Source organism: Vombatus ursinus, unplaced genomic scaffold (assembly GCF_900497805.2).
Source record: "Vombatus ursinus unplaced genomic scaffold, bare-nosed wombat genome assembly UNPS02014784.1, whole genome shotgun sequence".
NCBI lineage: Eukaryota > Metazoa > Chordata > Mammalia > Diprotodontia > Vombatidae > Vombatus > Vombatus ursinus.
The window spans coordinates 20,407,992-20,431,703 of NW_020954562.1; the positions used below are offsets into that span (position 1 = coordinate 20,407,992).

The following is a 23,712-nucleotide window of genomic DNA, read 5'->3' on the forward strand; positions in this document are numbered from 1 at the left end:
TTTTTTGGGTGGATCATGCCATTATAGTCAAATTACACCTGTGCCCTCTGCCTAATTGTACTTCTTCTAACTGCCCTAATAATGATAAAGTTCTTAGAAGTTACAAGTATCATCTTCCCTTATAGAAATATAAACAGTTTAACCTTATTGAGTCTCTTATAATTTCTCTTTCTTGTTTATCTTTTTTATGTTTCTCTTAAGTCTTGTATTGAAAAGTCAAATTTTCTATTCATCTCTGGTCTTTTCATCAAAAATTCTTGAAAGTCTTCTATTTCATTTAATATCCATTTTCCCTTTAAAGGATTACACTCATTTTTGTTAAAAAGGTTATTATTGGTTGTAATCCTAGCTCCATTGCCTTCTGGAATATCATAGTCCAAGCCCTCAACTCCTTTAACATGGAAGCTGTGAAATTTTGTGTGGTCCTAAGACTCCACAATATCTTAATTGTTTCTTTCTCATTCACAATATTTTTTCTTGACATGATAGCTCTAGAATTTGGCTATGATATTCTTGAGAATTTTCATTTTGGGACCTCTTTCAAGAGGTGATCAGTGGATTCTTTCCATTTCTATTTTACCCTCTGGGTCTAGGAAATTAGAGAAGTTTTCCTTGATAATTTCTTGAAACAATTAAGCTCTTCTTTTATCAATGTTTTCAGGTAATCCAATAATTTTTAAATTATCCTGGATCTATTTTCCAGATCAGTTGTTCATCCAATGAGATATTTTACATTTTCTTTTATTTTTTTTCATTTTTGACTTTGTTTTATTGTTTCTTGATGTCTCATGGAGTCATTAGCTTCCACTTACCAAATTCTAATTTTTAAAGAATTATTTTCTTTAGTGAGTTTTTGTACCTCTTTTTTTCCAGGGAGGGAGGATGTCTTACACAGTGATTTTCGAATTAAAGTTTCCTACCATTTAGCAAACCAGCAAAACTAAAGAGACTTTGTGTAAAAGAGATGGATAATTAGAGTTAACAGTAGAAATATAAATTTAATTCTAACAAATGAATCTGCTAAGAGTTATCCCTGATTTATCTGGTTTTATTTAATTAATTTATGTAATAACTATGCTGAATTCATATGCTTCTCCATGAGTAATTATAATTTCCCCTTGATCCTAGTTTTCTAAAAGTACTTCTTATTATAATTGAACAAAATTGAACAAAGAACTAAGTTTAATTGATGCTGACAGCTCAATTAAAACTGAGTTATACCAAAGAAACTTAGACAAAGAATTTACCAAGACTGTGAATTATTCTCAGAGCAACATCACACCAGAGATACAATGTGACCAATAAGAAAATGAAATAATGAAATCAGGAATAATTCATGCAATCAAGTCAAGTCAATAAGCATTTATTAAATGCCTACTTTGTGCCAGATATTATATTTAGCTGGTAATATAAATACAATTATAAAAAATAAAAAGTCATTCCCTGCCTTCAAGGAGCTTACATTCTGCTGAGGGAAAATAACACTTGAATGGGAGCTTAGAAGGTTGGAGGAGCATGTTGGAGAAGTCTGGAGAGGGTCAGAAGCTGAGCTGGGAGAGGAGGTACACCAAGAAATACTCTGTGATAGCAGCTAAGTCATTTAACTGCTCTAGGCTTTAGCTGTTTTGATGTTAAATGAGGGATTGGATTTAATTGCTCCTGGGGTCCCTTTCAGTTCTAACATATGATCTTATATTCACACTACTAAAATAGGGCATGGAACTAGAATTTTCATATAAATGAGAGAGAGAGAGAGAGAGAGAGAGAGAGAGAGAGAGAGAGAGAGAGAGACAGAGACAGAGACAGAGACAGAGAGAGACAGAGAGAGAGAGATTAAAAAAAGTAAAGAAGTATGCATAAGGTTTCATAGTTTCTGAGCTAGAAGAAGGGATCTCAGAGGTAATCTAGCCTAACCCCTTCATTTTTCAGATGAGGAAACTGAGAACAGAGAGGTCAACTGACTTGTCTAATATCACATAAGCAGTGAGTAACAGATGTGAGCTTGCATCCTGTGACTCTATATCCTAGGTTCATTTTCACCGTACCATGCTGCCTCTCCATCCCCTCCCATCTCCTTGTGTCCTCCCACACCCAGGATTTATCAGACATGAATTTCAAATAGATGACTTATCAAAAATGCTTTCTTTGCTTGTTTGTCTGTCCGTTTGTTTTGATAGGCAATCAACTGCACTCAGACTAATGGCCTGGATTATTTATGGACCAAAAACCTTTCTCAATTACAAAACAGAATATTGTAAGGAACTATTTTCTTTCTTTACCGTTAAACTGTCACACTTTGAGCATGGTGCCCCAGAGTTAACTTAGGAGCATCTAAGATGGAATAACAGAGTAAAAGGAGTGCTGGATTTGATAGCCAAGATCCAGGCTTCAAATGTTGTTGCCCCTGATTCTCTATTTGACTTTGAACAAGGTTACCTAATCTCTCTTCTTCATCCACAAAATAAAAGGATTGAAATGATTTTCTTTTATGTTCTGGAATCAGTGGGTTCAATCAAAAGTTCACTGAGATCTTGAACTACTAACCAATCTTCTACTCTCCAAAACTTCATAAAATCACAGGATCTCAGCAATGGGGTTGACCTTAACATTGCTCAGGTCCAACCCCCTTCATACTGCAGATGAAGAAACAGTCCCCCCCAAAGGTTAAATGAATTGTCTAAGGTCACACAGCTTGTTGGTGACAAAGCCAGAATGGAATCTAAAGTCTTCGGGCCCACTTGCTGCAGTTAAATGAGTGCTGGATTTGAAATAAAAAATATCTGGATAATCTGGATCTGGATAACAATAATCAATAATAATAGCTAACATTCACATAGTACCTACTATGTGCCAGGCACTATGTTAAGCACTTCACAAAAATTATCTCATGAGGTCCTCACAACAACCCTGGGAAGTAGATTGTTCTCACTTTATGGCTGAATAAAATGAGGCTGAAAGAATATGTGATTTGCCCAGGGTCACATAACTATTAAGTGTCTGAGGATTTTAATTCAGATCTTCCAAACTCAAGGTCCTGCACCACCTAGCTGCTTTTTACGTCAAAACTTTTATAGCTCTAATTCTGTGTTTAGAGAGGTTTGTGGGGAGAGTAGGGAAAGGTGACTCCTGTCCCCCTAATAAAGTTGTCTTGAAATAAAAAAAAATGTAGGATTTGCAAAACACTTTTCACACATTACTCTTTTTGTTTTCTCACGACAATCTTCTATAGCAAGTGCTCTTATTATCTTGTTTTTGTAGCTGAGGAAACTAGGGCTGATAGATTAAGTCTGCCTGGAACTGTCAGGATCACACAGATAAAAAGTATTGAGGCCAAATTTGATCTTGGGTCTTCCTGGCTCCAGGTTCAGTGCTTTCTCTACTTCACCATCAGCCTTTAATCTTGGCACTTTCAAATCAACTCTGAGGGGTTCAATCTTTAATCTATAAAATAATTATGGGGTTTAGCTCAATGAATCACCAGCTCAACAAACTATGATTTGTAATCCAAGGTATCCCAGTCCCTAGAAAATGAGACCAATTAACTACACTGATTAGTGACAATTTATTGGTCTTTTTTGAGAGACCTTTTGGTGGAAAATAGTAAATAGTAAGGCTGTGGCCTCAGCTATAGTCCAGAAGGAAAATTTAAATAACATTCCATGGTCCAAATAAATAATTTATCATGTCAATAAATCCAGAGAGTTGGGCCAAAATAATGAATGGGGGGAAAGGGAGGCTGAAAAATCATAGTAAGCACAGAATAGATGAGGTTTATTGAAGGTCTAATGGAGAGAGCCATGTAAGGCATCAGGCTGAGTCTCCATTTAAGACAACATTCTTTCAGGACAATCTCTCTTTGGCCAGTTGTGTGGATACAGCTGCTAATCATAATGTATCATTCGAAGTCGAGAGATATTTTCTGCAGCTCCTCTCAGAATTACCTTAGAGCAAAGAGTCTGACTATGAAGTCTGGTAACAAAACTATATTTGAATACTTAAGGAGCACCTTTTAAGTTTCAAAGAAATTGTCTAATTTTCTGAAAATCTTTCATTTCCCTGACTGGTTTTCACTATAGGAGAAAGTTGTATCTTTACACAGTTGTATCTTTAAATATCTTGATGTACCTTTGACACAGCAGGATTTTGTTCTATTGCCAGTCATAGAGCTTAAGACAGAGGTTATAATTTCTATTGATTTGCTTGTGACTTGTATACTACAGCATACTCAACTTGTTATTCCGCATCTGTGAATTTCAAAAATGCCATTGCATAATAGGAATTTATTTTTTTCAAGAGGCTGTGTTCTGGCAGTTACATCTGGAATCCTCTATGGATGCAGTTTTGTTCCAATAATTTATATCAAGGACCATGGCAAAAGGAATGACAGCATATATGCAGGGTCTAGTCAATATGGTAAGATTACATGAACTCTCTTATTTTACCTTTTGAATGAACTAACTGGGGCTTTGCACTCAATGATAGTAAACTAAAATAGCTAATCATAAGAGTAAGTAGAACAACACTTAGACTTTATCTTGATGCTCAATCTCTCTGTCTCTCCTCTTTCCTCCTCCTCCTCCTCCTCCTCCTCCTCCTCCTCCTCCTCCTTCTTCTTCTTCTAGAAATATGAGTTCACACACACCTGTTGTTCTGGTGAGGCAGTGAGGCAGTTGAGGAAGTTAGGATATTGAGTCAGGGGTGCGAGGGCAGTGGTTAGGTGGGGGCAGTGCCTATATTAAGTCTGGGGGCCTGTGATGTGGTTAAAGCCAGAGTGTGTAGTTAAATCAGGATACACCTGCTATTCAGTGGGGCCCATAAGGAAGTTAGAATATTGGGGCTGGGGGCAGCTTTATTAGAATTCCATCATTTCCCCCCTCAAAGAACTGGGGCCCAAATTCATTTGGGAAAAGGGATGAAGGTCTCAGCTTCTCTAGTCTCTTTAGGCTGAAATGGAGCATAGAGCTGTCCCTGCCTCGATGAGTCCTGGGGAGGAGGTTGACTGGAACTATATCCACTGAAGGATGGGTGAGGATGGGCTACCAACTATAGGTGAATGGCATGTAGTCTGGAAGACATAAATCTGACAGGCAAGATCAATATGCAAAGCCCAAATTTAAGGGAAAAGAAACCAAGAGCCCCACAAAGCTATACACTTTTGGTATACAGGGTTATCTGATTTTGTTACTTTCCCAAAAGTTTCCACTCTGATTCCAATTCCTTTAGGGGGATCAGATGTTATTGAGGATCCAACTCTATATGTGTAAATATAAGTAACAACACTTTTGCAAGTAGAAGCTTTCCACCCTTGGGTTCGATAGTTATACAAATGAATTTGCTTATAAGAGATTAGCTTAACTCCACTTTAAGTAATTAATTCCAAAATAGTGCATATCAATAAGTTGTTTATAATAAAGCATGTTTGTACTTTTATTCCATAAGTTACTTCCTTTAAAAAAAAATGATTGCACTGAAATTCTCTTTCCCAAGCCAAACTGAAGAAGTTTCTGAATCGTTTTAGTAATTGATACAATAACAGCTAGGTCCCTCAATCAGTTGTACCAGTATCTAATTATTCTTAAATTATTTGGAAACATATAAGGACCTTATTTAATACAGATATATATATATATATGTATGTATGTGTATATATATATATATATATATATATATATATATATATATATATAGGCCAAATATCAATTTACTAAGCTGTTTAGGCTACAGAAAGGAATATAATTTTAGGCTGAATAGCTCAGATCTTAAAAGGGAAAAAAGATAACAAAATATTCATAGCAGCAGTATGTCTAACAGCAAAAACCTATAAATAAATTGTATCTAGTTATTAAAGAGCAGATGAACAAACTGTAGTATGTGAATGCAATGGGATATCATTGGCACCATAAGAAATTAAGAGAAATACAAGATGTAAAGCTAAGAAAGTAGAACCAAAAGAACAGTACATACACAATCATTATAATATTGTAAATGAAGCTGGCACAAAAGAGCCACACAACTCAAATGTAATGAACAAACACTCATCCTTCCTTTCTATTAAAACTTGTAAACTACAAAAATGGAAAGTTCCATAAACTATCAATTACCACTATTTGCAGCAGTTTTGCTTAACAGTTTTTGTTTTTATGTTTTTTTTTGTACAGTTCTATGGTGGATTGTTTGTTAGGAAGTGATTTTGTTTCAAAATAAAAAGTATAAATTTAAAAAAAACTTTACATGATTGCCTATACTTGTTCAAATGTGGTACTACAGTTGCATAGTCAATGAGAAAAAACTCATATCTATATTCTTGTGTTAAAAAAAGATGTTAAAGTCCTGGATAAGACAATTAACTCCTCTTTCTCCTTCTCTGTCTTTCTCTCCATCTACCTCTGGATCTATATTATCAGAATTTTTAGCATATTTTACATTCAATTAGCATATCACAGTTATTTAAATGTAACCTTTTATGGCTGTAATATTTATATTTTTTAGATTTGGATTATGTCTTTGCACACTTCAGTGGTATCTTTGTTACAAGCACTCTCTATTTCCTGGCCTACTGCATGATCATGAAAAATAATCCCAAAGTTTATCCTCAAGCAATATTACCAGGTATGAGTATTTAGTACCAGGGTTTCAATTTTTGTGAGTATGAGATATATGAATGTGTGTATATACATATACATATATATATGCATAAGCTTTATCTAATCATTTTAGTTTATATGTCTTTTGCTTCAAACAAAAGCACCCCTTGAGAGTCTGCTTTGCTTTGAATATGCTTCTTTTCATGTTTTGACCATCTAAAATTTGACATAATGTGCTTAAAAACCTTGAAAGTTATCATTCAATGACATGAAATGAATGTCCTATTTATAAATTTTCTCAGGAAGTTCTAGTCCTTAATGGCACTGGGGGCAGACTCCTATGATTATTAACATTGAACTACTTGTTACCTTTGGTTTTTAAAAGTGAGGTTCATAGGAACAAGCAATTTTCTTTACCACGCCCATGAGTATTTAGAGAATTGACTAAAAAACCAAATTTCCTTGCTAATGTATAGAAGTCACAGAATTCCAAGCTAGAAGGAACCTCAGAGACCATATCCAACATACACCTGAATAACTACAACATATCCCCAAAGCAACCATCCAGCCTTTTTGATGTTACTTCCCCTGACATCTCATTCGACTTTTGTATACCCCTAATTATTAGGAAGTTTTTCACTATATCAAGCCATCCATTGCTACTAATTCTGCCCTCTGGGACCCAGGCAGCATAAGTGTAATCACTCTTCCATGTTAGGAGTCTTCAAGAAGATTGCACTTAAGTATTTCCTAAATCTTCTCTAATCAAAATACTCACCTCATTGCTTCAAGCTATCTTTCTATGGAATGTTCCTCAGTCTTCTCTCACCATCTTGGTCATGCCTCTCTCATACACTATATTCTAGTCTGTAAAGATCTTTTTGAAGCCCACTCTGTAACTATCCCTTTCAGCTTTATTTCATCTGTAAGTTTAATAAGCATAATCATCTGTATTTTTATCCAAGTCAGTGATTTAAAATATTAAATACCAGAGGGCCATGCCCCAAGGAGAACACTTCCCCAGAAGCCTTCTTCCAAATTAATATCCACCCAGTAATAACTCTGGGGGTACAATAACTCCCTTAGCTCCAAATCCATCTAACTGTGAATTGGAGAGAGATGTCTAACCCATTATTCTATCAAGATAAAAATCTATGATAAAGAAAAACTGAGGCACAGATTTCTCAGCATGATCAATTGATTAACAAGGCTAGCAATTGCCAAAAAAAGGGGAGGGGGATCCAAGGCTCCTCCTCAGTAGCCAAAGGGTTTACAGAGATCATTTTTATAGTCAATGAAGAGGAACCAATCAAAATGCATATTCATTAGATTAATATATTCATGATGTTAATGCGTATTCATAGGATTTACAGGAATAAGGAAGTATAATGGGTAAAGAATAGGTCAATTTGTAACATTAGGGTTATAGGCATTCCGAATTCCATGTGACTTTAAATTAAAGCTCGATTTCTCATTGGCTCATGTATCTATGATTAATGAAACAAGTCACTGAGAGACTGTGAGAGCACCATGGAGCATTTTGTAAATTTTCATGAGTCTAAATGAGAAATTAACTTACATACAAAAACGAGAGCTTTAATTTAAACAGAAAAGAGAACATCTTACAAAACAAAGAACTTAGGCCCAGAGGAGTGGGAAGGTTAAACTCTAACAACTTACCAATACAAGCTAGCTTAATTTAAATTTAATAATCCATAGCAGACCTTAGCTAAAAGTCAAGTCTGACTATTGAGCACAATTTCCAACTATTGATCACAATTTCTAACTTGCATTATTCAATTCTCCATCTTGTCAATTAGAACAGCAGGAGAAACTTTATCAAACACTTTGCTAAGGTCTAGGTTAAACATGTCTATATTATTTTCTAAGGTCCTTTTTAGTTCTAAAATTCTATAATTTTATTTATTTAATAATTTCCATTAAAAAAATCAAGAATATGTTGAATAGCAGGAAAGTTCTAAAATTCCATACTTTTGTTTAATAATTTCCTTTAAAAATATAAAATCTAGAACATGTTGAAATGCATTGGAGTAGAAGAGAAGTATGGGATAATGAAGATGTTGATTCCTTTAATCATATGCTTGGGGAAACAGCATTATTTATCTCAGATTTAGAGTCAGAAGGGACTTTAGAGATCATCCAGCCCAATCCCTGCATGCTACAGAGGAAGAAAGTGTGAGGCCCAGAGAAATTGTGACTTATTTAAAGTCCCACAGGCAAAAAATGACAGAGCCAGAATTAGAACCCAGATCCTCACTATATTCTTTGCAGAATGCTTGCTTCATTTTAGGGCTTGAGAAGAAGAATAGGAAACAGAAATACATAAAAATAAAAATGTCAAGGGACTATTCCATTTCTTTTAGTAAAAGCTCTTTACCTGTAGGGCTATTGCCCAGTTAACATGGATACCAGGAAGTTTAAGTGTTAGGTTTTTATCATGTGAATAACATGGTTGAGAAGCAGCATGGCACCAGAGGATAGCAGACCAACTCAAGTTCTGGGGAAATCTTGCCTCTGACATACATTGACTGTAAGACCTCTCAATGCCCCCTGGCAATTCCCTAAGATTCTGATGTTCCAAGTCAAAAGTGGCAAATCCACAATATCCCTGAATGCGAACCAGATTCAAATATAATTGGGAAATATTTAACAAAATGTATAAAAATATAATACAACATAGATTATATTACATTTTAAAATTAAGTCAATATGAAACCTACAGGGATCCCGAGGTACATATGGATTAGTGCCCCCTGCTTTGAGTTTGACACCACTTCTCTAAGTCTCCAATGAATTGGTGATCTCCATCAGTGGGATGATGGGGTTCCAAACCAGGAGCTCTCCACATCACTGTAATTGCAGGTCCAGATCAAATAAATAAATAGTGTGGTCCCAGCCTTCTTTGGTTTTAACATGCTTCTTATCAAATTGCTTAGATCCCTTCTTTCTTGATATATTCATGGGATGGCCCAATAATTTTCCTTCCTCTTAAAATCCAACACCTCTATCTGATGCCCATATAGAATAGCTGAAAATTGTACCCTCAGTCAGCTGGTAAAAGGGTAGGGAAGCAGGATCATTTGCATTCCCAAAGAACTATAAATTCTGGTTCAAAAACCAACCCAATGGCGCTGACAGCAAATAAAGTGATAGATATAGGGGCAGAGGCAGAGTACAATAATTTCTGTTGTCTTATTGCATTTCAGGGTTTTTTTCTGGAGTACTTTGGGCAATAGCTAGTTGCTGCTGGCTCATAGCTAATCATTCTCTAAGTGCTGTGGTCAGTTTTCCAATAATCACTGCAGTAAGTAAATGCATTTTTCTTCCTGAGTTTTTATTTTAAAAATCAGTCTTAATTTTTGCTGCAAACAGATATTCAAATAAGTTGTGATGTTGTCATTCAGGTTTACAAGTCTACTAAATATCACCCTAATCAGGCTTATAAACTCCCTTTGCCTTCCTCTGAATATACCTAATTTCATTTGAGTAGGTCTGTTTATTCTGTATCTCAAGGACAAGTCTTCCTGATTCTCCCTCTAAAACATCTCTCACATCCGTAACCTTATCTCCACTCACAAGTGACAGAAGTATAATTCAAGCCCTCATCACTTCCCTCCTAAATTATGGTAGTAGCATTCTAACCAGATTCCCCGTTTCCTGTCTTTCTCATTTCCAAATTCATCCTCCACACAGCTAACAAAACAGTCTCCTTAAAGCACAGGTTGGACCATATCGCTCCCAGCTTAATAAGCTAGAGTGAGACTTTATTGCCTCTAGGATAAAACATGAATTCCTTTGCTTAGCACATAAAGCATTCCACAGTCTAGCTCCAGCCTACCTCTCAAGACTTTTTTCACATTATTTCCCCTTCATACACTCTACATTTTGGATAAACTAGCCCACTTGCTTTTCCTCATACATAACATTCTAACCTATATTCCTACACCATCTCTGTGCCTTTGGCCAAACTAATCCCTCATGCCTACAATGTTTTTCCTCATTTCTGCCTTTTAGAATCCATATTTTCCTTCAAAATTCAGCTAAGATACCACCTCCTATAGGTATCTAAAACTCAATATGTCCAAAACAGAACTCATTATCGCTCTCCCCTATCTAGCCCTCTTCTAAACTTCTATATTCCTGTCAAGGGCACCACCCTTCTTTCAGTTACCCAGGTTTGCAACCTCAGCCCTTCAATCTCACTCATATACAATCAGTTGTCAGATCTTGTGATTTCTATCCCTACAGCAACCCTAGTGTATATATCCCCTCCCCTCCAAGCACACAGCCAACACTCTCATTCAGGTTCTCATCACTTTTAACTCAATTATTATAATGGACTTGTAATTGGTCTCCTATCCCAAATTTCTCCCCTTCTCCAATGTACCCTCCATTCAGCTACTAAAGTATACTTTAAGTATAGGCCCCACTGTGTCACCATTGTCCCACTCAACCAACTCCAATGACTCTGTATTAGCTCTGGATTCAAATGTAAACTCCTCTGCTGGGCATTTAAAGCTCATCATGACCTGAATTCCTTCTGAAATTCTAGTTTTCTTATACTCAGTACAGAACTAGCTAAGTACTATTTGACTAAGACCCCCGTCCTTCTTCTGCCATCATGATTCACCAAGGATTCAGCCCAAGGGGAGGCTTGATTTTTTCAATAGGAGAAGCAGTTTCCCTAATTCTGACATTCTTTGGCTCATCATCCTCCCACCACAGTTACTGTGGGGCAGTTCTGTGTTTGGCTCTGATCTAGAGTGTCTGCTTCTCCAATGCATGGAATTAAGGCAAACCCAGGAATCCTTCCCATCAAACTGACAAGAGCTTGGCATAAAGATTCTTCAATCCCAAAAGTAACCTCCTACAAGACCATGCCTCATCCTGCCATGGCCTGAAGACCATCGAGTATTAGGCTCTTTTGTGACATCTGTGATTGTATCCCTTCCCTTCCTTCTACCTCTTTGGCGGTATTGATCCCCTCCTCTTTAAAAGGGAAGTTGTCAAGTGAGTTGCTCTATTTCAGAGATGCCAGCTTCTACCCAGGGTAATGCCTAAGACCTTTCTTTTATCACCCCTACCCCTCTTCTCTGTGCAAAATGGCAGGGTAGAAAGAAGGGAGAGAGGGAGAAATACAAAATATTACCCAGTGCATCATATGAATTACCCAGTGTCTCATAAATACAGTCAGAAGCAAAGCATTTCCAGGGCTAGAGTCCCCAGTTTGGAGTCAGAAAAACCTAAGATCAAATCTTAACGCCGGCAGTAGCTATGTGATCCTGGGCAAGTCATTTAACCTTTTTCAGTCCCAATTATCCTCATCAGTAAAATGAAGATAATAATGTCATTTACCTTACAAGGTTGTTGTGAGGCTAACATGAGACGGTATTTTTGAAGTGCTATAGGAATTGCAGCTATGATGATGATTGATGATGATGAATCAGATTTAAAACAGGTCATTTTATTTCTACATACAAAATAATCATAAACATAAGAGAAATTACAGTGTGCATTAATAAAGCAACTTAAACAACATTCAGAAACTCAACTTCTAGCCAGGTTACAGGCCTATAAGGTTATGGGAAGATATGAATTTAAGTTCCACTTCTGAGCAATCCTGGGCAAGTCACTTCATTCCTTGGTACCTCCAAGCAACTCTCTAGGACAATAACCTGCAGAAAAGGTGCCAGCCCGGACCTGCAAAGATAGGATTTCCTCACCTGGGAATACGTTATTAGACAGTGAAATCACATGGTTGGTACCTCCCTTTATCTTTATTTGGTAGTTTTCGTGTCACAGACTCATCCCTTTTTTGTGTCTTATCTCATCCTTTGTCCTGTAGTCTTACTGCATTTTATCCTTGCTATCTTCATTTTTTCCTTCTCTACTTTCACCTCTGGTTTTCTCTCCTAGCATACTGGGACCTACCTCTAATTTATCTGAACTCATTCACCTGTCATTACTTAGCACGGTGCCTGGCACATTTCTCCAACTCATTTTACAGATGAGGGACTAAGGCAAACAGGGGTAAGTGACTTGCCCAGGGGCACACAGTTAGTGTCTGAAGACAGATTTGAACTCAGGAAGATGAATCTTCCTGACTCAGGTCTAACACTCTATCTACTGTGCCACCTAGATGCCCAAATAAATGTTTATTGAATTGAATTGAAGCAATGCCATAGATCAATTTCAGCAGCTGTCCAAGCACCCTAAAATTGTACCTGCAAAGTGAAATGCAAAAATGGGTCACTTGTCTCAGTGACAACTTAAACAAAGGAATGGATACTTCCTTCAATTATCTGAGTATCTGGAAGGGGAAATCCTTTTTCATTTGCATTATCCAACTATTTAATTCATCACTTCAATTGGCTCTGTATCTACCAGCCTAGCCTTAAGAAATGACCTAATGTCCATGTTTATTTATCATTCTTCCAGGGTCCAGGAATTATAGCTGCAATGTGGGGTATCTTTGTATTTAAGGAAATAAAGGTAAGTAGAAGAAAAACTAAACCCTAGGAAAGGGGCCATTCAAAGAGAGGAACTATTATGGACAGCTAGGTAGTGCCATGCATGGAGCACCAGGCCTAGAGTCAGAAAGACTCTAATGCAAATTTAACCTCAGAGACTTACTAGCTGTGTGACCTTAGGCAAGTCGCTTAACTTCTGTTTGTCTCAGCTTCCTCATTTGTAAAATGGGGCTAATAACAGAATCTACTTCCCAGGGTTGCTGTGAGGATCAGATGAGACAATAATTGTAAAGTGCCTAGCATAGTGTATGCACATAGTAAGTGCTATATAAATGTGAGCTATTCTTATTATTACTAGAGCTATAATTTAGTATTGCTTTCTCACATAGAGCAATGAATGGTCAGGAGAGATGACATTCCAAATTATATGTTCAAAATCTCACCCCCTGTAAATAGGGAGATTCAAATGGAGTTTGTGGTTGTGAATCTTTTGTTTTTAAGTTGAAAAAAATCACTGGTGAGCTTCCATTCTTTTGAAGTGTTTTTAGTGGCTACATGTCACTTATTTTTAAAAAAGGAAGAAAAAATTCTTTAGAAGGGTGTTATATATTATGGTAGGATGAGGAAAAGAATATTTTGGCCTCCCAAGAGAAGAAAATTCCATGGGGCAAGCTGATGACAGAATATTAAATAATATGTTTGAGACCTTTTTGCTTAGGCCTCCCATGAACAACCTTTTCAATACTGTAGATTAAATTTTGTAATATTATAGGAAAGGTCAAGTCATAGTAGTAGATGACTAATATCCCTGGAAGGACCTAGGTAGGGGGCCGGAAGGGATGGAATTCTTCTACCAGATAATAGAATGGTCCAAAAGCTATTTTTTTAATCTTGTTTTATCCACAAAACAGAGTGGCAGAATAGGTAGAATGAGTCAGGGAGGCATGTTCATACCCCACTTCTGCCCCAAGCTGTGTGACACAGGCAAAGTCACAACCTTGCTGAGCCTCAGGCAGCTCTCTGTAAGATCATAACTTATGGACATTGTTGGTGGAAGGAGTTTCCCAGGCTGGCAAAATCTCAGGTCCTTCTCAAGTTGACATATCCCCATACCCTACAATAGCAGCATCAGAAATGAAAATGGAGCCCATTTTGGAACTCTTTGCTATGTGCCCCAATCTGTAATCAAGGGGGGGGGGGGGCGGGGAATCCTTTCAAATACTCTGTGCACTATTTCAGAGTAGGTTTATAGAATACAACATAAATACAAAAATGTTGTACCAAAAAGCAATAGCCATGATATTCTCCTCCTTAATATGCAGCTGTAATACAAAGCCAGGCCTGGTTTTAATAAGGACTGATGCTGTCTCTTTGTTCTGGGAGCCATAAAGTGAATTTGTATAACCGGCTGATCCTCAACATGATAAATCACTTCAAAGCTTTTTAAGAAATCATTTCATTCCTGCAAAATGAGAAGGAATAACGTTAACAAGTCATGCTTGACTAATATGGGCAAGATTCTTGGGTTTAAGCAAACAAAAGAAGCTATTATTAAGAAAGCTACTTGGAGGGCAATCCAATTTTCGTTTTAAATACACAGAAATATGCTAATAGGATTTCCGACCTGGACTACTTTCTTGCACATGGTTCTTATTTCTTTGTTAGAATGAATTAACTCACAAAGTAAATCCATACCTCACATCAATTGCAAAGCTCTCGGAAAAGGATCTATCTACCTGATAGTGAATTTCTTATTAAAGTGTATGGTACCAGGGGGCAGCTAGGTGGTACAATGGATAGAGCACCAGCCTTGGAGTCAGGAAGACTTGAGTTCAAATCCAGCCTCAGAAACTTGACACTTACTAGCTGTGTGACCCTGGGCAAGTCACCTATCCCCATAGCCTAGCAAAAAATAAAATAAATAAATAAATAAAATGTATTGTATCAGCCCTTGATAAGGTGTTAAAGGCCTTAGGAAGACATGGGAAAGTGAGATATTAAGAACAACACCCACAAAGGTATAGCCAAGAAATAAGGATTGCAAAGGAGACATTTCAAAATTACTTTGGTTGTGATTACAGTAGCAAAAGGAAGAAAATTAAAATATCTGCACCTGGACCCAAAGATATCACTTAAGAACAGGTACTGCTTGAAAGTTAAACCTCATGAGGGGTCCTCAGTGCACAGAAATCTAGCTCCTGCCTATATACTAAGGGCCTTAAAAAAGTTGAAATCATTTGTGGAGAGATACCAGAGGAAAAATGAGATACCTACTCTGCTCGATGTTTAGTACATAGGATTTAGGTTGGCTATAAGAAAAAATTTCTGAATGAGCATTGGAAAACATCAAAATGGGTTACCTATAATTCTTTTTTAAAAGATAGATTTTCGTGGAGACATTGGGAGACACTGTAGTGTAGTCAATAGATAGCTGGTCTCAAAGCCTGGAAGACTTAAATTCAGATCCTACTCTATGACACACATATGACATATGACACACATTGACACACAATTAACTTTTCAGAGCTCTACGTCAATGGTGTCTAACTCAAATAGAAAAGGGAGCCAAAAAACCATAAAGGATCCCTAGGGCTACATAGTGACCTAGAAAATTACATATTAACATAATGTATATTCTATTATAATTTTATTTATTTTGGTAAATGTTTCCCAATTACATTTTAATCTGTTCCAAATTCAAGCTACCCATTTGACACCTCTGCTCTGTTCTACGCAACTCTTTAAGTATTTGAGTTGCAGAGAAGATACTAACCTGCATTAGGAGAGAGACTTCCCTCACCTGGGAGTTCCCTATGCCAATGAAATCACAAGTCCAGTCACGATCCTTATTCAGAAAAAAAATTGAAGGTAGGTCTCCCTGAAAGCTGAGGAATATACTAAAATGATCTCTCAGGGCCCCATAGAATCCTAAAAGTCGCTCACTTGATAAATAAGCTGCTGGTGATTCCCAGGCACATCCAAATGTGCCTAACAACCTCTTGAAAGGTGACTGAAAGAAATACTTCAGATACCTTGCGTGCCAACCAGATTAAGCACAGCTGCACAGACACTAGAGTGAAACCCCCACTTCTAACAGGGCTTCAAAGGGGATCTGTCGTCGTCAACAAATGCAGCATATTTAGGGAGAGCCAGTGTGACTTAGTGAAGGGAACGTGCCTGGGCATCAGAAAGGCCAGGGTTGGAGGCCTTCTTCTGACACAGACTAGCTGGGCAGCCAAGAAATATTCCATATGCCCTCTCCATGCCCCCCAGGCAATCCTCAAAGGCTGGAAGTTACCGATTGGTGATTGCTCAGCCTCAATGGCTCCACATCAGGAGCTTCCTGTACTCACAAAATCACCAACCTAGACACAAACACAAAACCACTCACAGATCTTAGCCTTTACCTGTGGCTACGGACTTCATGGGAGAAATTACCTGTCTCAACGCTCCTAGGGCTCCAAGCTATTTTGTGGTAGTGTTCTTCAAAGCAAACTTTGAAGAAGTGGAGGATTTGGTTAATTCTCTACTCTATTGAAAAAGACAGAGCCTTCTACATGTGATCAAACTACACGCATTAAAAACCAGAATAGGTTTTCTTGTGTGTTTGATGGTAGGCATTAGTGCCTGGAAAATGAATTCATTTATTCAGTACAGTTTTGCTGCATATTATGTCTGATTTTACTCTGAGAAGTTTGCTTTGGAATCTTACATTTGACAACTTTTAAACCAGATATAAATTGGTTTGTTAGTTTTTTGGAGAGAACATTTTAATCAAGTTGTTTAGAGGAGATTGACTTCTGGTCCGAAAGTACTGGTGGTGGTAATGGCTCCAAACCCATGTTACCTTGCCTGTGTAGGAAGGAGTACTAAGTGCTCAGGTAGCAAAAACCCTCAGGAGCACAGATGGACAACAGCAAAATACTGAAACAGCCTATCGCAGTTTGCTACCAAAAAGCCATTTGTGGGACATTAGGAGCTTTTGGAGGTAAATTGAGGTGAGCTACTCTGCCCTGAGTACCTACTTCCTAAATCTATTTTTCTTATACAAAGGTCTTATTTCACTTTTTTGATTAAAAAAATCCTTTATCAGTTCTCTATTAGCCATCAGATAACGTTCAAACTCATTAGCTTGGCATTCAGAGGATCATGGCTTTGGACCTAGAAAGGACTTTAGGGACCACTGAAGCACAGAGAAGAAACTGAGGCATAGAGAATTTAAGGTCTTGCCCAGGATCACACAGCTAGTAAGCATCTGAGGTGGAATTTGAATTCAGGGCTTCCTGACTCAATGGTCACTTGCCAATCCACTATACCATACTGCCCCACATTCAGGATTTTCTATGATCTGGCATTGCCCTCCCTTTCCAGATTTATCTCATGCTAGTTCCCACTGTGTGCTCTATCCCCCAAACGAACTGGACCAATTCATAGTCTTTTCCGTCTGTACAGCTTAGGTTTGCACATATCATTCCTTGTACCTTAAATCTCCCCCATCCATCCCATCATTCCCTTTTGAAATCCTTTCTATCCTTAAAGGCCTAACTCACAGATCATCTCATCTAGGAAACCTTCCCTGACCCCGTTAGGATCTTTCCTTAATCCAAACTTGTATAAAGCTTTGTACATCAAGTATATTTTTCTTGAAATTTTTCTGCAGCATAATTATAGTATATTTATTGTATAGTATTACACATTTCTTTAGGTGTCATTTTCCCCACTATCTCCAATGGATCATAAGTTGCAAGAGGAAAGGGACACCTCTTCATTATTTTGTATCTTCCCAAAATCCTGATCTTTGCACATAGGGGACTGTTGAATAAATCTATTGTTTAAAAAAACATTTCACAGGGTTATAGAATTAGAAGGAACCTCAAAGGCCAAGTAATCAAAGCCTTTTATATTACAGATAAGGAAACCAAGACCCAGAGAGGGTAACTGATTTAACCATAGTTTCACAGGTAATAAATGCCAGAGGTAAGATTTGAATTCAGTGCCTTTGATTCCCAAACCAGTGCCCTTGATATTGTACCACACTGCCTCACTAACTTATTAAGTAACTACTGTGTACAAAGCTCTGTGCTAACTTCTAAGGCAGATACTAACTTTGTTAAGTCAGGATCACTTCCCTCATGGACTTTACAGTCAAGTAGAAGGATAAGATAGAATTTATTCACCTAACAGATGGTATGGCTTGAGAATCAAAATCTTTGAACCAGATTTTTAACACTGAGTTGTATAAAAGGAAATCTTCCTTTTTGGAGGTTGTACCAATATGGTTTTTTTCTCATTTCTTTTGCCACACAGGGTATTAAAAATTATCTATTAATAACACTTGCATTTTGCATCATATTGGCTGGAGCCTTAGCCACTGCTTTTTCTAAAGTTGAAATGAATAACCAGCAGATGGCAGCAGTAATTAATCAAACTCCCCTGATATGAAGGTGCTGCTAGAGAGACCTGATATTTTTAAAGAAGAAACAGAAGTTAATTTCATAACACAAGAAGAAATAAACTGCTGTCTGTGCCTATAATTACAAAACCGTTTTTTCACTTGTTTGAAGAACATGGGAAGAAAGAAACTCACTGTGTGTGAAATATTTATGAACAAAGAAAAGGTCATCTGGCCTCCAAATGGAAAGAACATCTGTAGGGCTTTAATGAATGTCCAAAAGATATTGCAGTCTTTCCTGGATTATTTTCAGGATTTTTAGTGATTTTTTTTCCCGGAGATGGATAGCCCAAGTCCAAGTTTTCTTATCATTATCTCCATTTTGAGTGGGGTGGGGACATTATTGTCTCTGTGGTAATTCTCTGATGTGGAACCATGATACGATTCTATACATTGTTTAGCCCCAACTGTGTCCATAATCAGTGAGTTTATTGTTTGAACTATCCCAACTCAGTAGCTTAGAGTGTATTATTTTCTTTTTTTTAATGAGGCAATAGTAGATTCCAAAGATGTCCAAATTCTTTCTAGAAAAAATATTAGTCTTAGTAACTGAATGTATTTTATTATTTTAAAATGTTTGAACTCTGACTATTACATAACAATAAAAAGAGAAATACCAAAACTTGCACTTGCGAATGAGTTTTGTCCTTCAAAGTAGTCCACTTCAGAATCTGTACATTTATTCTTATGATGCTTCAATTACTTGAAACATTTTTGAAACTCTTGTTTTGGAATTGCCTTCAGAGACAGTTGATGTACCCATACAAGAAAGTAGTCCCGTTAGATTGTAATCACTACCCATTTTTAATCAAAATGAGTATTGTCCAACCTAATCACCTACCTCATTCACCAGAACTAATTCCAAATGAATGTTTCTGGTATTCAAGAGCCCAAAAGGTGAGAATTTGCCATCATTGAAGATATTTAAAAGAACGTACCATAGACTCTTAAGAAAATTCTAAAAGAGGTCTTCTCAAAAATTTTCAAGCACCATTGAAATCATTCAGCCTCTCAACATGATTCAGATTAAAGGAAAGATAGTCATTGAAATGTATAAATTCTAGTAGGTTTCTTAGAATGTTCATTTCATGTAATAATCAAATTTCATAAGCTTTCTATTTTAACTCACTGGTTTTTACTGCAGAAAAATGTGATGGGTATATATTGTCTTAACACTTATATACAAGCTTGAAAGAGTAAAAAGAAAGTTATGTCTGCATAGGAATATTTGAAATCTATATTCAAATGATTTAAATTCACTTCTTGTTGTAAATTAGAACCATGACAATTCTTTTGTGTACTTGCCAGTTTAAATTAAGTATATTGATGAACTTCTGTGAAACCATCATTTTTAACTTAGAATGCCATTAAAATGATCAAAATATCTTTTTTTCTATTTTGTCAGCTTACTCAAAGTGAACTCTTCTTATTTAGATACTATTCAGAGTTGCCTATTTGACAGGTGTGGTGGTACAATAAATAGCCCATTCTTGCAGACTCTGTAAATGGTCACATTGTTTATCTTTGCTGTTGCTTATCCTAGATTGTTGTACCACCACCATCCTTCTACTGTTCTCACTCAAACAATGAATGGAGGGTATGCTACTGATGCAAATATACCAAAGCCTTTTCAGAATGGTTGGAAGGCTAAGTAGCTGCTTATCTACAATGATCAAATTAACCATGCAATTGCAAATCCTGCACTTTGTTCCTTAAAGAGAGAGAAACTTATTCAGGCATTAAATGATATAGTCTAACTCTTATAACCTACCTGCATAAAAGTTCTTTTGCTTATGACTCAGCCTAGCAAATTTTATATTTTATTATAACTAGGATATTTTAACATATGGGGCAAGTAGCGCAAAAAGTACATTCATTTGCACATACAGAATGGGGAAGGAGTTCACCCCAGGATGACATCAGTGATAAATGTTTAACAACCAGCTCACTTGGGAGGAGGGAAGTATGTATGACATACTTTTTTTTAGTTTAATATGCATTATTAACATTTTCTCCATCAGTTTCTTAAGTCTAAAGAATAAGCAAATCAATAAATCAAGCCCTGGTAATTGTGTGCCTATTTCTGAGGTATAAATTTCTTCACACTGAAAACTTAACAATCAGCTCTCATAAGACAGTTCAAGCTGGTCCCAGTATACCCTTGGACTGACATACCTGGTAGCTTCCTATTTAAACTAATTGTTGTTGTTAACCAGATACTAAACTCTACTTTTTCTACACTGCAGAAAGACCACAAGTGATATCAGAGGTCACCAAACAACACCATACAACGAAGTTCTAATCAAGCCAGCCTAATTGCAACTCTACTTGTGACCCTATGTAGTTATATTCCTCTATTTTTTAAAAAGAACAATTTCCACTAGAGTATTAATTCACTTTAATCTATTTTGCTGTATAATTGGTGGCAGAAATTATTTTACAATATTATGGGACCTTAAAGAGTTATTACTGAACTTCCAACAAAGTTTGATTAACTTCGAAGTGATGGGACAAATGACTTTAAAATGGATTTTAGTCATTTAAAAATTATTCTTTCCCACAATTCTAGATTGAGGTTTGAATATAATTTTAGAAATAATCTGTGCCAATGGAAGGGAGAGGTATTCATAGTTCAAGTGAAAGATGATACCTTATTTGTGTGTGTGTGTATAAAGCTTCAGAACCTGGTAGGGGAATATGAATGAGAACTGTGTATTTTACTTGCATTTTTTTCTTGCTCTACTCTTCAATGCTCCCTCTGGTGGAGAATGAAAATATTACTTGACAAACTAATGAATAGCACCATCCTAAATGAAGTCAATGTCACTTTCTCTATAAATTTCTGTATTTGTGGTTCATATCTTTAATAGTTAAGAGGAGCTACTCAAGTGTCTTGATTTAAAAGATTTTCTAATCCAGTTCTTTGTGAAATGCAAAAATGAGTAAAGGAGGTATTTTTGTTTAAAAAATGAATTTAAATATTCAAAGTAGATGATTGGGTCAACAAAAATTTGAAAGCATGATTTTTCAGAAAATAGATAATAATCAAAATATTTCCATAACAAATAGCCAAAAGAGATACTGTAATATTTCTAAACTACTGAGGTCCTTTTGAAAAATAAAATGAAGTTCCATTCTACAAAATGATTCCTAATCACTTCAAATGTGAATCTACTACAAATGAAAAAATCATTTTCCATCTTTCACCATATGTTGTCATTTGTATCTTCACAACATTTCTTCTATATGTCCCTTTCTCTTCACTTGAACACACACCACCCTGATGTAGGTTGTCTCTCATCACCTCCTGTCTCAACTATTTCAATAACCTACTGGTTGGTCTTCCTACCTTTATTTCCTCCCTATTTCAGTTTATCCTTCATTCAACTGTCAAAGTGATCTTCCTAAAGTATAGGTCTGTCCATGTGAAGCCCCCTTGCTCAGTAAACTCCAGTGACTCTCTATTATCTTCAGGATAAGATACATAATCCTCTGTTTGGCTATTTTAAAGTCCTTAATAATCAGATTTCTTCCAATCTTTCCAATCTTATTATTCTTTACTTTCTTCCTAGTAATCTATGATCTAGCAACATTAATCTTCTTCCTATTCTTCCCACATGACACCGTATCTCCCAACTTCATGCCTTTTCCATGCCTGTCCTCCATGCCCAGAATGTTCTACCTCCTCACCTCTGCATCCTGGTTGCTTTCAAAACTCAGCTTAAAACTTATCTGGAGGAGCGCGCTCTCTCTCTCTCTCTCTCTCTCTCTCTCTCTCTCTCTCTCTCTCTCTTTCTGTTGGCACTTCCCATGGAGGGGCCACTATCTCTCCGCTGGTGCCATGCCTGCCTTCGGTCCTCTCATAAAGCCTAAAATCGTCAAGAAGAGGACCAAGAAGTTCATCTAGCACCAGTCCGACAGATACGTCAAGATCAAGAGAAACTGGCACAAACCAAGAGGCATTGACAACAGGGTGCAAAGACAATTCAAGGGCCAGATCTTGATGCCCAATGTTGGTTGTGGAAGCAATAAGAAGACAAAACACGTTACCAAGTGGATTCAGGAAGTTTTTGGTACACAATGTCAAAGAGCTCAAAGTGCTTATGATGTGCAACAAATCTTGCTGTGCCGAGATTGCTCACAATGTGTCCTCCAGGAATCAGAAAGTCATTGTTGAGAGAGTGGCTCAGCTAGCCATCAACATTACCAATCCAAATGCTAGACTGAGGAGTGAAGAAAATGAGTGAAATACTTTGCACATTTTTATTTGTGTTAAATAAAGCTTCCAACTACTACAAAAAAAAATTTATCTGGAGGAGCAAAAGACCCGAGAAGTCTTCCCTGCTTCCCTCCCAAACTGCTAGGGCCTTCTGGAAGTGTGTGTATGTGTGTGTGTGTGTGTTTGTGTGTGTGTACACATACATGTGTATATGTTTTATTTTGTATGTATAATCTTGTATGTACATAGTAGTTTACGTGTTGTCTCCCTTATAAGAATGTGAGCTCTTTTAGAGAAGGGACCATATTTTGCCTTTGCTTGTATGCCCAGCATTTAGCACAGTACCTGGCACATGGTAAGTACTTAATAGGCAATGATGATGATGATATTAGTTGTTATACCATAGAATATCTATGAAGTCTATTCTCTTTGCAGATTTCTTCAAGATGGGATGAAACTCTGCTTCTCATGGTCCATAATTAAGGCAACAACACAATGGATTACTCAAAGGACTTCCTTTTCCTTTTCGTTTTCTATGCCAAATTGTCTTATAGGATAAACTTTACAGGAGATGTTCACCCTACTCTTACCTGGGGAAAGGGCACAGACCCTTCATGCTGAGTTCCTAGATCTTGTGTAACTGCATTCAGGGCATGTTCTAAGATCAATTATAAATTATACCCTAAAACAAGCCTTCACAATAAAAATCAGACCAGATCATCACAAGGAGTTGTAACCAGGTGTGACTGGAGGGTGAGTGAAATAGTGTCTGAAACAAATACTTTTGGTATCTATGGGAAGTGGAAACGATAAATAGAAAGCAAATGCAGGAATACAGTAATTTAGAATCAGCTCACCAAATCAAGATAGGGGAGAGGAGCTGTTTGACTTAGGAAGAGAATGGGAAAAACTGATAGTCCAGACCAGTGGCTATCACGGGTGGCTCTGGCACTGCTCAAAGCCCAC

The 23,712-nt window shown here is 36.9% G+C and overlaps 1 protein-coding gene and 1 pseudogene across 4 annotated transcripts in view; both read left to right on the top strand.

Moving 5' to 3' along the window:
* The window catches only part of TMEM144 (transmembrane protein 144), a 61,887-nt gene extending 42,329 nt beyond the window's left edge, over positions 1–19,558 (top strand). For 2 of the 4 annotated variants that reach the window (XM_027866898.1, XM_027866901.1), the window contains 6 exons: positions 2,178–2,254; positions 4,295–4,413; positions 6,490–6,609; positions 9,812–9,909; positions 13,044–13,097; positions 18,383–19,558. In XM_027866898.1, coding sequence (XP_027722699.1) covers positions 2,178–2,254; positions 4,295–4,413; positions 6,490–6,609; positions 9,812–9,909; positions 13,044–13,097; positions 18,383–18,517 — 603 coding nt within the window. In that variant the 3' untranslated portion in view covers positions 18,518–19,558. The other 2 variants (XM_027866899.1, XM_027866900.1) reach the window with 2 other exon arrangements.
* Positions 19,559–22,368: 2,810 nt separating this feature from the next.
* LOC114046556 lies at positions 22,369–22,774 on the top strand (annotated as a pseudogene).
* The last annotated feature ends 938 nt before the right edge of the window (positions 22,775–23,712 follow it).